Below are 13,605 nucleotides of genomic sequence, written 5' to 3'. Positions count from 1 at the left end.
CTGATGTAGGGGTGTCCTAGAAATACACTTTGATTAATATCCTTAAAGGACTAACTTTACTCACCAAAGAATTTTCCTAATGAGGATGGAATATTGCATTCTCTCTTCCTCCCTTTCCCACCTCCATCCTCTTCCATGGCAGTGATGAAAGTATAAAGTGTTGCTTTGAGCACCTTATTGGGCCACTTCTCTTTTCTGGCTCTAGATCTAGATATAATATGCATAAAAGGGTCCACAGTGCTAAAATATTGACCGACTTTAGAAAAGAAAAGAAAAGAAAAAACAAATGCCTTCTTCCCAAGCCAGCAGTCATATTTAGAAAAAAGCAACCATGGAGGGGGAGAAAACACTGTAACTGGAAGTTGCTGAGGTCAAAACTGAATTCAATCCTTTCTTCACATACATCCACATCCACACATGCACACATATAAGCAATCATGTGGGTGTTGCCACATGATGGAAACAGTATGAGGAGAAAAAAATAGATTCTAAAGGATACAGACTTATATAAAATAGACTGGAAAAATATGAAATCACCTGGTAGAAATATGGATAGCATATGTGGTTTCCTAATTATGATTAGGTACAAATCAAAGGAATAATGTATTTTATTATACTGCATTAAGAGACAAAATATGTCATGGATATTTACAGAAAGGAGTAGAGCTGCAAATAATATAGAGTATTGGAGCTAGGCAGAGCCTTTACGGTCATTTTATATCTGGCCCCTATATTTTTATAGCTGAGGTGACTGAGACCCATACTGGCAGAGTGACTTGCTCAGTGTCACTTGGTGGGGTAGTGGGACTATTGGGAACAGCACCCACCATCCCTGATTCCCACCTCCAAGGCTCTTCCACTAATGTAATTCAATCAGATATTTTATGATAAAAGGTCATGAATAGGAAAGGAATTCCAGAGAATAAAGAATGTGGAAACACTAGGGCAAGCCCACAAAAATAAGTTCTTCCTATAGAATAAGAGGGGAATACATGAAAAAGGATCTACTGTGTAAGGGAATTGTTAGAAAGAATTAAAGAACATGTCAGGAAAGAGAGGCAAAGTGAAAAGAGAATAGGAAAAATTAGATGAAAAGAAAAGAAGAAGAAGTAAATTAGGGAAGCCAAGAAATGGAAGATAATAACCAGAAATGAAAATGTGATAAAAGAATTCAAGAACATGAAGATAGAAGCAGTGTTTTTATGCCCATTTTTGTCAAAAGTGCATCTATCTAGAATTATTTTCATAATAAAGTAGTCTGCAATGAAATAATATGAAAGTGCATTTAAACACCTTTGAAGAGGGATAAACCTCAAGTGGTAGCAACATTAAGTTCCTAATCCTCTAAAATGCCAAATGAATAAGAAACACAAATTCAAAGATGTACTTCTCTATATTAAGAACCATTATTATGTAAAATCGAAGAAACATTGGGAAAGCTAAGGCTAAGTGTTCTCCAAATGACTGTATCAGTCTTCTGGAGACATGGCTGATGAACGAAAATACAAGGGCTCAGGAAATCCCAAACACTATGAATAATCAAATAGGCTGAGTCAATTCAAAGGAGGTACAGTTTACATGCTATTTAGAATTGTGTATTTCCTTACTTTTTGCACTTCCATAAGAACCTGAACCTAAACATTGGAATCATAATATTGCATACAGCTTTAGTCATCTAAACCTGTTAACTTTTGTAATTCACTAGATGAGCGAAAGGACCTTGTTGTGCCTCTTGGAACAGGAGGTATGCATCTGTAAACAACTTTTAACAGAGATAAATGGGACATAATTAGGCATATGTCATGGGAAAGAGAATTTTAAAAGTGGCTAATCAACCAAATATATATATTTAGCAAATCAGTATACTAGCTAAGGGCACAGGATTTGAAATCAGGCAGGCATGGATTTGGTCCCCAATTCAGCTACTCATTAGTTATGTAACCCTCGTTCACCCATTTCCTCTCTTCTCTTCTTCCCTCTCTCCTTCCTCCCCTCCCTTCCTTTATTCAAAAATATGTATTGAGCATTTACTATATGCTGGATCTATGCCATAAGCTAGTGGACTAGTTACTTTACATTTCTGAGAGAGAACATGGAATGCGTATAGCAAAGGGATGTGTGCTGTGCCACAGGAGCAAAGGTGCAATGCAGAAATGGACCAGACTCCTTGGGGAGACGGGAGGTAAATAATGGGAGGTGAGGATGGAAAGACAGGATGAAGTCAGGTTGTGAAGGGCCCTGAATGCCAGGGTAAGCATCTGAAATTAACACACCGAGAACTGGCTAGCAATTAGAAATCAAGTGATTAGGGAAATAGTCTAGTACAGGCAGGCCGAAGGATGGGATTATTTCAAGAGGGATAGATTACTAAGTATTTCAGAGAAGCCAGGAATAAATTGGATTTGACCGTTAGAAGGATATTGTCGACCATTACAATAACTTTGGTTGAGTGGTCAGGATAGACACCAGACAGGGATAAAAGAACAGGATTGGGAGTGAAAAACTGGAGCCCGAGGGACCAAGAGTTCCACCAGCAGGTTAAACAGAATGGAAAGGAAATAGTAATAGTATGGTGGGAATAAGCGGAAGCAGCAAGGCCAAAGGCAGATATATTTTTCCTAAAATGAAGCATTACTATGCATACCTGAAGGTAAGAGACCAGTGGGGAGAGAAGATTCCAGGGTGAGAGAATACAAGCTGAGAGGGGAAAGTTGCACAGACAGCTGCAGTGCACAGGGAAACCTTGCCCAGCCAGAGGAGCCCTTCCTCTGAGACTGAAGGGCCTGACTGCACACTGAGATTTCCTTTGTAGCAGGGAAGGAAACAAGGTAAGATTTATCTGTGTACTCCAGGTGGGCACTTATTAGATAGAAGAGTGGCAACATCAGGCCACAAAAAGACTAAGTGATTTTCTACAGCTGCAGAAAGATAAACATAAAAGAGTTTAGCCCATCAATAGGTTCAGTAGGAACATCAAACGATTCTGATTCATACCCTAGAAACCTTTCTAGGTTCTTCTGCTGTGGTATAGGGAGGGTTGCAGGTGGCTGTGCAGATGTTCAAAGAAATATGAAGTCCTCTCATCACCCTCCCTATGAAAACAATGGTGCTGGGTTGTAGAGACATAGGTCAAATCCAAACACTATTCTTTGTGTTGTAAGTGACCAAATACACAGGAAGTTGAAGGTTCAAATAAATGAGTATTTATGTAGAGAATAAGTACATCCTACAAGTTAGTGCTTATAAAAGAGGACCACTCAATTCGGGGTGAATATGCCTAGTCTCCATTCAAAATATCAACTTTAGAAACCTTACTGTCAAACTGCTCCCAAACTTGTATACACTTTTCCTCCACCCCAGCTCTGAGTCCTAAGATGCAGTTAAGAGAGCTTCTGAGGATTTCAGATCTGATTCTACCTCTATTTGCGCTCCCGATTGGGAGAAAGGGAGCAGAGGGCTAAGCTGGGCTGGATGCCCTCATCCATGACCAGTTGGACCAGGGCTTGCACCCCAGGGGTGAAAACTCCAGGCAGGGATTGCCAGACCCGGGATGGGATGACAAGCCCCGCGTGCTCAGACTAGAGAATCCTGCGGGTGAAAGAGACCGTAGTGCGCACTTGGAAGAGCAGAGTAAGTGCGTTTGGCGGGAGAGGGCACAGTGCTGACTGGGCATCTTTGCTTGGGAGTCCTTCCCTTCGCAGGAGCCTATCTGTGCCAAGGGCTGGAAGCCGGGGCTGCAGGTGGGAGGCGGGTGTCAGCCGGGAGCAGCGACCCTGTGGCTGCCAGGGGACTGAGGGGGAGCCCCGGGCGCTAGCCAGGGATAGCCTGATCTCTGCTCCAGTCCACAAATCCTTAACGGATTTTCTTTCTCTCCCTTCACCCTTTTCTCTCCTTTGCTCTCTCTCTCTCCCTCTTTTTTTTCCTTTTTCCCTCTCTTTCCCCCCTCCCTCCCCACCCTTCCCCTTCCTCTCCCCTCCCCCTCTCCCCTCCCCCCTCCCTGTGCGGGAGCCTCTTCCTCTCCCCTCCTCCCCTTTTCCGCCTCCCTCCCTCTCTCCGTCTCCCTCTCAGCTCGCCGGGCGACCCTGCTCCTGCCTCCCACATTAATGGCGGCATCTTCGGAGGACGATATCGACCGGCGGCCCATCAGGAGAGTCCGCTCCAAGAGCGACACGCCGTACCTCGCGGAGGCCAGGATCTCCTTCAACCTCGGGGCAGGTGAGGACGCGCCTCCGGCCGCCCGGGCTCCGCCAGCGCAGCGCGCCCTCCCGGCCCTCCCCGCCGCCCCTCCCGGCCCTGCCCGCCCGGCGCCGCCCCCTCGCTCTTTGTGTCGCCGGTGTGCGGAGGGCGCGTGTGTGCGCGCGTGTGTGCGAGAGGCGCGGGGGTGGGGGACGGCGGCGCGCGGAGCCCTACGTCCGCCCGGGGGTCACTCGCGGGCTGCCCCCTCCGTGCAGAGAAGAAAGTGCCGCCGGTGACAACAATGACGCCGGGAGCACCCGGGAGCCGCGCGCAGCGTGCCGGTGCCCGCGCTGTGGGCGGAGGGGCGGGCGAGGCTCCGCGGGGGAGGCTTGCGGCCAGGCTACTACGGGGTGGAACTTGTTGGTGACAGTCACACTCTGGGGACGTTGACGGGTTGACTCGGCCTCCGCCGCAGTGTCGGACTGGGCAGAGGGGGCGGGGCTGCCCGCTGGAACAGAACCTCTTCCTTGCACCAAGCAGTTGGAAGGCGACCGTGGCAGTAGTCAGCATAGCGTGGTCTGCAGGACCCACGTTAGGTGATTGGATGCTGTCACTGGAACTGCTGCCCGAAGTGGCCCAGAGAGAACTAAGGGAAAAGGGTAACTGAGGTAGGAGCGAAGGAAGGAAGGACAGAGGGATGAGGGATGAAGGGAGGAATGGAAGGAAGGGGCAAAAAGAGGACGGGGAGGTTCAGTCAAAACTGCTTCAGTTGAATCCTCTCAGGGTTACCTAACCAAAAAAGCCCAGGCAGAGTCTACTGTTCCCTCTGCTGCTGCTGCTGCTCCAGACTCGCCCCCTGAGTGCCTTACTAGTGGTGCTCACTGTCACTGGAAGTTGCTTGCCACTAACTTCATGGTGCTGCCCTTTCTGAATGACACCTAAGCCTCAACCCTAGCTTGTGTCTCTTCTTCTGCAGGGTCTCCTACTATTCCAGCAACTCCAAAGCATAAAGAGTGAGGGCGTTTCCCTGAAGACTGTCTTCCAAAATAAGTTTAAAAAGCATACAATACCTTTTGCTTTAGGGACCTAATCCCTTGAAAATGAGACTGAATCAAACGGGGTGTGTGTGTGTGTGTGTGTGTGTGTGTGTGTGTGTGTGTGCTTGCACGTGTTGGAGCAAAGAGAATTTTCAAATAATGGGTATTTGATGGGTACTTCATGCTGTGTTGAAAAGTTTGAACAAGAGAGAAAACTCTGCATAGAGAAACAAGATACACTGAGCAACCATATCTTTATGGCTGGAAGAATGATGACTGAATGTGCCAGAGTAGCCAAATGCCTTGGGGTGTAATTTTCCTGTCTTGGTGATTTGGGGTTTTTTTGTGTTTTTTTTTTTTAAATATATAGTACATATCCCCTCACTTCTTAAATGTTTGCCTCTGGTTTTTGGGTTGAGGACAAAAAAGCTTTATTGAGGAAGTTTTGGCAGTTTTTATGGCATGCTGGAGCATCCATGGTGCTCACTTTTGAATTGTTAATCCCCTACCTGTATGTTCCAGATTGAGCATGTTTGTTAGGAGTTTTGTAAAGGTCTGAGAAGAGTTTCTTTTAGGACCAAGATTGTTTTCCCAACTCAGTGACATTAGGAATTATTCTACTGACCCCTTTGCTAACAAACTTTACTATATTCCCTTAGTGTCTGCCTTAGGAAAGGAGGAAAAGGGTGAAAGCAGCTGTTAGTAAAGGTTGTTTACTTTGTACTAGTACTTTTATAAGAAAACAGTAAAATAAAGTACTAAAAAAGGAGTTTAAGTTTCAGCTACTATTCAGTTACATTGAGCCACTTTGCCACCAGATTGGACCCAGTGACTTGCAATCTTTTATTCTAGTTAAATTGCTCTGGAGTCCAGTTATAAGTTTGGCTCAGGCAGGACTTGTCTCCCTTTCATCTGGAAACAAGCAAGCCAAACAAGCAGCCAGTCCTTTCTATATGTCCCTTAAAGTACCCCTAAATGCAAAGTGGCAAGAAAGACACCAGCAAGAAAGAGAAATTCTGAGGAGAGGATGTTGCGAAAGGAGGAAGGGCAGGCGCAGGGGGCTCTGCATTGCGGTCAGGGAGCTGTCCTCCCTCCGTGGTGCTGAAGCGAAGGACAGTAAGACAGAGACGTGACTGTAAGGTGGACAGCGGAGGGACTGGTGCTCGTTCCCTCTTTGTGTTGGCACCCCAGGGAAAATGCAGAAGATGAGGCTACCAAAAACTTTTCTATTCCTGCCCACCTACATTTGCTGACTATTTACTATGCCTCATGACTCCTGGTCCCCTGCTCAAATCAGGCAGTTTTGCTCTAATTTTGCACTGACTGCTCACTCCTGGGGCTTTGTTTATTTTCCAGCTGGTTTCTGGTTGCTTCCCTAACAAAGTAAGACCTACTCACAGATGTGCCTTTCCCCCGCGTTTAAAAGTAATTGTAACCCCGGGTTTAAAAAGCAAACAGCCTTGTTTATCTCCTTGAGCAGCAAGTTGTAATTAAACTATTAGTGTCGTTATCAGTGTTGCTGAACAGGGAAGTGTGCACACTCCCAATAAATTACATAATCTGGGCATAGAGAGAATTTTGTGTATGTCTTAACAATTTATAAACAATTAAGCAAGAAAGCATTCCTCTGCCTTTTCTTCCCACTCCTCTCCCCCTCCAGTCGCTTATTGCTTATTCTTTCTAGAGAAAGTGTTATTAGTTTAAACCATTTATGTTTAATATTTGCTTTTCCACAACCACTTATTATGTGGAAATCTATGCCTGATATTTTAGAGATTTAGCAGTGCTTCAAGAAAATAAATGTACATATATTCATTTTGCTTGGCTATTGTAACATCATTTTGGGTACCAACTCCCTTAAAATAATCTGTCCGGTTGTCAAGTAAAGTGGACTGGGCATTTTGAATACTAACTAAAGACTTAAACATTTCTTCAATTACACCCTATCTCTGACAGTACTTAATATCATTTCAGAAATACTCCACAGTTTGAGTGCCAGATATATTCCTTCACCTATTGTCCCAGGTCAGTCAAAGGATGGCACCAAAATGTGGATCTTTCATCAATTTATGAAGATGTTAATTTCAAGGTTCAGCCTGAATTGAAAGAGTAGGAACAGAAATTTTCGAAGTATGACTTTTATGTTTCTAAAAGAGCCCCTTTTGTAGTTGTTAACTCCCTTTCAGCTTTTAATAGATGCAAATATTGAAAGATATTTGTTTGAAGATAGTATAAATGCTAAAGGAAATTAAGTCAATGTATTTGCTGAAGGTTATCCAGACACATCAAACATTTAAAACATTTGAAGAGGTTTTCTTTTCCCTGAGAAATTCAAATACGCTAAAAGGACATCATGTAACAGAAGAGTATGTTCACACTATCAGTAGCAAGTGTTTCTAATTATATTCTCACTTAGTAATGAACATCACTGACATTTAGCTTGAAAGAACTTACCTTGCCTACTGAAGTCATTCTTTCACTGCATTGAAGTCAGTGAAATGAAGAGTTGCAGCTCATCTGGCAGGTACTTTCTCATGGGCTAGTGTATTCTATGTACCTTTATGTTGACAATATGTAGAAGAGTCTGATACATAGAAAATGCTGAAACTGAAAGGTTCTCCAAATTATAAACTAAAGTGAATGAAAGTGTTATAGTAAGTAGAATTAAGCACATCTAAAATTTCTTAAAGGGAGGTGAAAAAAAGAAGGCAAGTCATCTTGTTGGTTTAGGAGTGTTTATAATAAAACACAAATCCAATATTGGGCACTATTAAAAATGAGTGCCTTTCTAATCACAAGGGGGCTAACCTCTGTTGATATTTCAGAATTGCTTTGTATGGGAGAGATTATAAATTAATAGCATGGTCAACCCCAGAATACTTAGCCTCTTTGGAAAGCTGAGATCTGTTTTAGCTCCAGACATCAACCAATGATAGCTGTTTCTGGCTTCCACTGGTCTCTTCTACTTTTTCAGGCCTGGAGGATAAGGACCTGAATGACTATTAGTGTTATTATCAGTGTTGCTGAACAGTCGGAATTGGCTCTGGTACCTACAAGGATGGACGAGTCAGCCAGCTGAAGTTATAAACTAGGTCTCAGAAGACTTCCTTTCTACCTTTCTTAAGAAGGAAGCCCTTTATCCTTCAGCTAAGTTAAGAAGACCCATGATATTGACAAATGGCAACTCAGATTGTGCTATTATCACTTAGTAATGTCCCTGAGCAAATTGTGAATATTATTGTCATGCGGAGCTGAGATAGTTTCACCAACTAAAGGTCTTAGTAAGCATCCTCCTTCATGCTTTCATTGAAGAATGCCAGTATATCCCTCACAATATTTTTTGTTACTAATTTCAAATTGAAGGCAGATCGTGGGGGTCTGACTCTTATTTGGTGGGCCCACACTCTCTTTTTAAGTGTTGCTTCCCATATTTAGTAGCCAGAACTCAAACGGCTCACATCATGGCTGATGGGGAACCTCTATTGTGGGGGTCTTCCCTCCTTCTGTGTCATAGTTAAAGCTAGCTAACCTGATAATCTCATTATGTCATGCATTAATGTGGCATTTATGAAGATCAACCCAGATACTGTAAAGTATATTTAAAAGGTACAGGAAAGTAAGTACAGTCGGCCTTCTGTATTCATGGGTTCTACATCTACAGATTCAAAATATTTAAAGAAAAAATTAATAGTTGCACCTGTCCTGAACATGTACAGACTTTTTTTATGCCATTATTGCCTAAACAATACAGTATGACAACTATTGACACAGTATTTACATTGTATTAGGTATTATAAGTAATCTAGAGGTGATTTAAAATATACAGAAGGATGTGCATGGGTTATATGTATTTTATGTAAAGGACTTAAGCATCCATGGATTTTGATATCCACAGGACATCTTAAAACCAGTCCCCCATGGATACCAAGGGACCACTGCAATTAACGTTATGAGTAAATGGGAAGCCCTTTCCCATAAATATTTAACTTCGCTGCTTACCATGTCATTGTCTCAGTAACAGTTTATACATTTATGAGACAACTGGAATACAAAATCTATGTTGGGTGATTAAATTTTCTTAGAATCTTTTGTCTAAGTATTAATTTTTTGAAATATCTATATTGTATTTATGGTTATCTTATGGCTAAATGGTAAAGTACTTTTTTGGTTTGTCTATCTATATCTATATCTATCTATATATATCCATATAATTTAATTACATGAAAGCCCACAAAGGTGTGTTTTACATGCAAAATGTGAGGCAAGAGTCAGAAGAATTTGATTCTAATGCATCATTCTCCTAAGAACATGCACAAGTCATTTAACCTTTTGGGGCTTTATGCACTCAGCTCTAAGATGAGGGATTTAGATTTAAAATCTCTGGAGCCCTATCCAATCTAAAAATAACTGGCACTTCTAACTGTAGCTGTATTGTGGGATATACATACTATACTACTGATTTTATACATACTCTTATTTATGATATAAAACACACAAAATAGCATAATTACAATAATAATTAAAGTATTTGATCCCAGCAAAGTTATAGAAATATGTTGAGTTAGAAGAAGAATGAATATATATTACAGAGGCACACTTATATATAACATATTAATTAAAATACTTCTAATTTGAATATTAAGGAATTAGAGTCTTAGCAGAGTTGATGTTCTATAGATATTTGTTGTATGATTGAAGAACATATTGGAGAAATCTTAGCAATAAGTGGAGGGTGAGGAAACTAAATACTAATCCAGTTCCTAATTGGCATTTCAAGTCTTTTAACTTATTCTTCCTTATAATTAAATGAGTATGTAAGATCTATAATTTCCCTTTACCCTTTCAAATTACCAGGGAAGGTAAACATGTAGGCTGATCAACTAAGTGGCAAGATTTAACCAAGCTGCAAAGCATCACTTTGAAATTCACAGATAGAATAATCCTAACCTCTAAACACTGACCTCACCATGAACTACAAAGAACTTTTTTCCTTTTTCTTCATGGGCATATAAATTGACAAGAGTCATAAACTACTGGTCATAATAAATGCAGCAGATGCACATTAATACATTTTCACACATATATTGTAGTACTAAAGCAAAAAAATTTTAAAGTTACTTATGGAGTTACTCTTTGATGTATGCAACTTCCATTCATGATCATTATATAGTGTATAAGTAAAAGACTTAAAATTCAAGTGGGAACAGAAGATAATTTATACAACTGACTTTTTTTTCTCCTTGAGTTAATGAAATGAAAAAGGGGACACACGTTACAGCCAGGGTGTTATGTTATGTAAACAAAAGAGGGCCTGAAAGAACAATTGCTATAACATTTTCTTCATTGCATGGTATGAAAGACACTCTAGCATTTTCATATTTTGTTTCATCACTCTTTCCACCTACTTTGGTAGGTGCTGAAGTGGATTTGATTTGGGCAGGGGGATGTGGGCCCTGCTGACATTTTAACTGCTTTAATTTACAAGTCTGCAATATAATGAAGGATAGTTAAATAAAAGACAAAATCAATTTTATGTGGCCTTATTGAATGATGACGGATTCGCATAACTTTCTACACAGGTTACAGAAGGGCAACAGGAATACTCTCATGCTGGTAGCTGATTAACATTTATGAATGTAAGTGCTAGGTAAAAGCCTACAGGTTTTCTATTGATCTCTTCTGCCACATTTGTATACATCAAACTAACTATTCAGCAGCAGAATCTTTGACAGTAAATACTTGGACTGTAACTATAGACACAAGGATTTAATATATATCTTGGTTTTGAAACTATTCTGAACTTTATCAATATGCTCATTTGCTGTTTATAAACATGGAAAGCACATTATGAGTGTATCTCTACCAACCAAATCACAAGCTGGTTTAATGTTAAATCTGTGTTGTCACAGGTACAGAAAGGGATGTGTTATTCTTGAGTTTCTCCCTTATTCTGCCTGGGCAGTTTTTGTTTTTTTGTTTTTTTGGTTTTTTTTGGTAGGGGGGGTAGGTGAGGAGAAAAACTAATGTAATAATATTCATTCAACAAAAAATCTGAGCAGTTAACTATGTAGCAGATCACTTTTAGACATGGGATATGTTAGTGATCAAAATAAATAGCATCTGACCCCCATGAATTCTAACTTCTAAAAGTGGATCATGGACAATAAACACTATGTCAGTAAATTGTATAGTATGTTATATATTAATAAGTGTTAAGGCAAAATGAGTAAAACACACTAATAGGGTCAGGCACGTGGGAGCAAGAAGAGGAGTGGATTGCAGGATAGGAGACATGGAGAAGAAGGAATTTGCACAAAGTTCTTCAATGCAGGTAAAAGATTGAGCAATGTCAATACATGGTGCTGAGGGAATGCAAGTGGAAAGGCTCTAAACCCAGGTGTTCCCAGAGTGGCAAAGAGCTCAGTGTGGCTGGAGAGGAGTGAGAAAAGGAGAGAAGGCTATGAGAGGAGATTCCAAAGTGAACAGGGGCTGGATCATATATGGTCTGGTGGGTCATTGCAAAGACTTTGACTTTACTCTTAGTGAAATGTGGAGTACTGCAGGGATTTGAGCATAGGTCATGTGATTTGACTATTTGACAGGTTTTTAAAGGATCCCTGGGGCTGCTATGTTAAGAACAGGCTAGAGTGGGGCAACACGGAAGCAGAGAAGTTGGTATAGAGACTATTACAGGAATCTGGGGAAACAGTGGTAGCTCATCAACGTGGTACAGCAGAAGCAGTGAGCAGTGGTCAGATTCCACATGTATGTGAAAGTACAACCAATGGGCTTTCATGATGGATTGAACATGGGTTGTAAGAGAAGGAGAGGAGAAAGGAGCACTTTAAAAGTTTGACCTGAGCAATGGGAAGGATAGAAGGGCCACTTGGGGGATGGGGAAATGGTCAGGAGTTCAAAGACAGACATGTCAAGTGTGAGGTATCTACTAGACATCTGCAGGCTCACACCTGTAATCCCAGCACTTTGGGAGGCCCAGGCAGGATGATTGCTTGAGGCCAGGAGTTTGATACCAGCCTGCGCAACATAGTGGGATCCCATCTCTACAAAAATAGAAAACCTAGTTGGGCATGGTGGTGCATGCTTGTAGTCCCAGCTACTGAGGAGGCTGAGGCAGGAGGATCCCTTGAGCCCAGGAGTGTGAGGTTGCAGTGAGCTATGATAGCACCACTGGACTCTAGCCCATGGGACGGAGTGAGGCCCTGTCTCTGAAAAATAAAAATAAAAAAATAATGAGGTCAGAAATAAATATTTGAGTTGTTACCCTACGGAGAGCATTTACCAACATTTACTGTGTCTAGGATTTTTTCTCTGTTTCAAGGATTTATTTCTCCCAATGACCCTGTGAGATTGGCATTATTATTACTATCCTAATTTTATCTGCATAGAAATTAAGTCACAGAGAAGTTAAATAACCTAGTGAAAGCAACAGAGCTAATAATAAGAAGAATTAAAATTTGTGTCATGTTTTCTATGACTTCAAAGCTTGTAATCTTAACAGTCATGATTTGCCACAAGAGAGCAAGCTTATATTACCCGCTTAGCTATGAGGTCCATGGCTAAAGGAAAGAAAGAGGTGGAACTAGGAATATATCCTACTTAAATATTTTTAAAAATATTTTGGCTGGGACTCACTATAAGAAATGCACTTTATATCACCCCATATAACACATATATTTATTATTTATTTCCTCTGGGAAAAAAAAGATTTTATTTCTGTACTTCTACATTTGATGTTTTTAAAATAATAAACCTGTGTTACTTTAAAATTTTAAGTCAAAGAAAAGAAAAACACTGTAAAAATCCACATCGACACACAAGCATTCCCCAGAAAGAGATATTTCTTGTTCTAGCCATGCAAACTCTTGGTGGTAGGGGGTGGGGGTATCTTCCTTCTTGTGACCAGAGAAGGTCTTCCTTGAAGTCTTTGCATTTTTCTGTGGGGTCGGCCCACTGTAGCCTAAGCATGAGCATGAATTTCACATTGCGGAAACGCAAAGCAAAGGCAAGATGGAAAGATGGCACCAGTTCCGGTCATGGGGGAGGCTCCCTGCCTGGGAGCAACCTAACCGGAAGCAGGGCTCACAGGAGGGGGAAGTTGCCCTGCTCAGCTGACGTCCCCGTCACTCTGCCCCAGGCTCTGGGTCCCCTCTGCGCTGCTCTATACATTGTTTTTTTTTTTTTAATCTCAAGTTTGAGAGGGGAAAAACAGCTTCCTAAGGGCAGGAACTATGTTTTCTTCTTCCCCAAGCTGTCACCTCAGCCTCTTAAGAAAGGGCTCCAGGATGGCCTGACGAGGAGCACCTGAGAGAGGCTGCTGCCCAAGGAACGGTAGTCTCTGCCCAGACTGCGCCCGGGCTGGCAAAAAGGCTAA

At 41.6% G+C, this 13,605-nt stretch overlaps 1 protein-coding gene across 4 annotated transcripts in view; it reads left to right on the top strand.

Annotated features, from left to right (window-relative positions):
* PHACTR1 (phosphatase and actin regulator 1) overlaps positions 1 to 13,605 on the top strand; it is a 499,845-nt gene that overhangs the window by 21,585 nt on the left and 464,655 nt on the right. For all 4 annotated transcript variants that reach the window (XM_045551755.1, XM_045551754.1, XM_045551756.1 and 1 more), the window contains one exon: positions 4,069 to 4,215. In XM_045551755.1, coding sequence (XP_045407711.1) covers positions 4,069 to 4,215 — 147 coding nt within the window. The remainder of the gene's footprint in view (positions 1 to 4,068; positions 4,216 to 13,605) is intronic.

The sequence above is a fragment of the Lemur catta genome, chromosome 5, assembly GCF_020740605.2.
Source record: "Lemur catta isolate mLemCat1 chromosome 5, mLemCat1.pri, whole genome shotgun sequence".
In the NCBI taxonomy this organism is placed as follows: Eukaryota; Metazoa; Chordata; class Mammalia; order Primates; family Lemuridae; genus Lemur; species Lemur catta.
The sequence above is the reverse complement of the archived record's forward strand: the minus strand, read 5'-3'. Positions and strand labels throughout refer to the sequence as shown.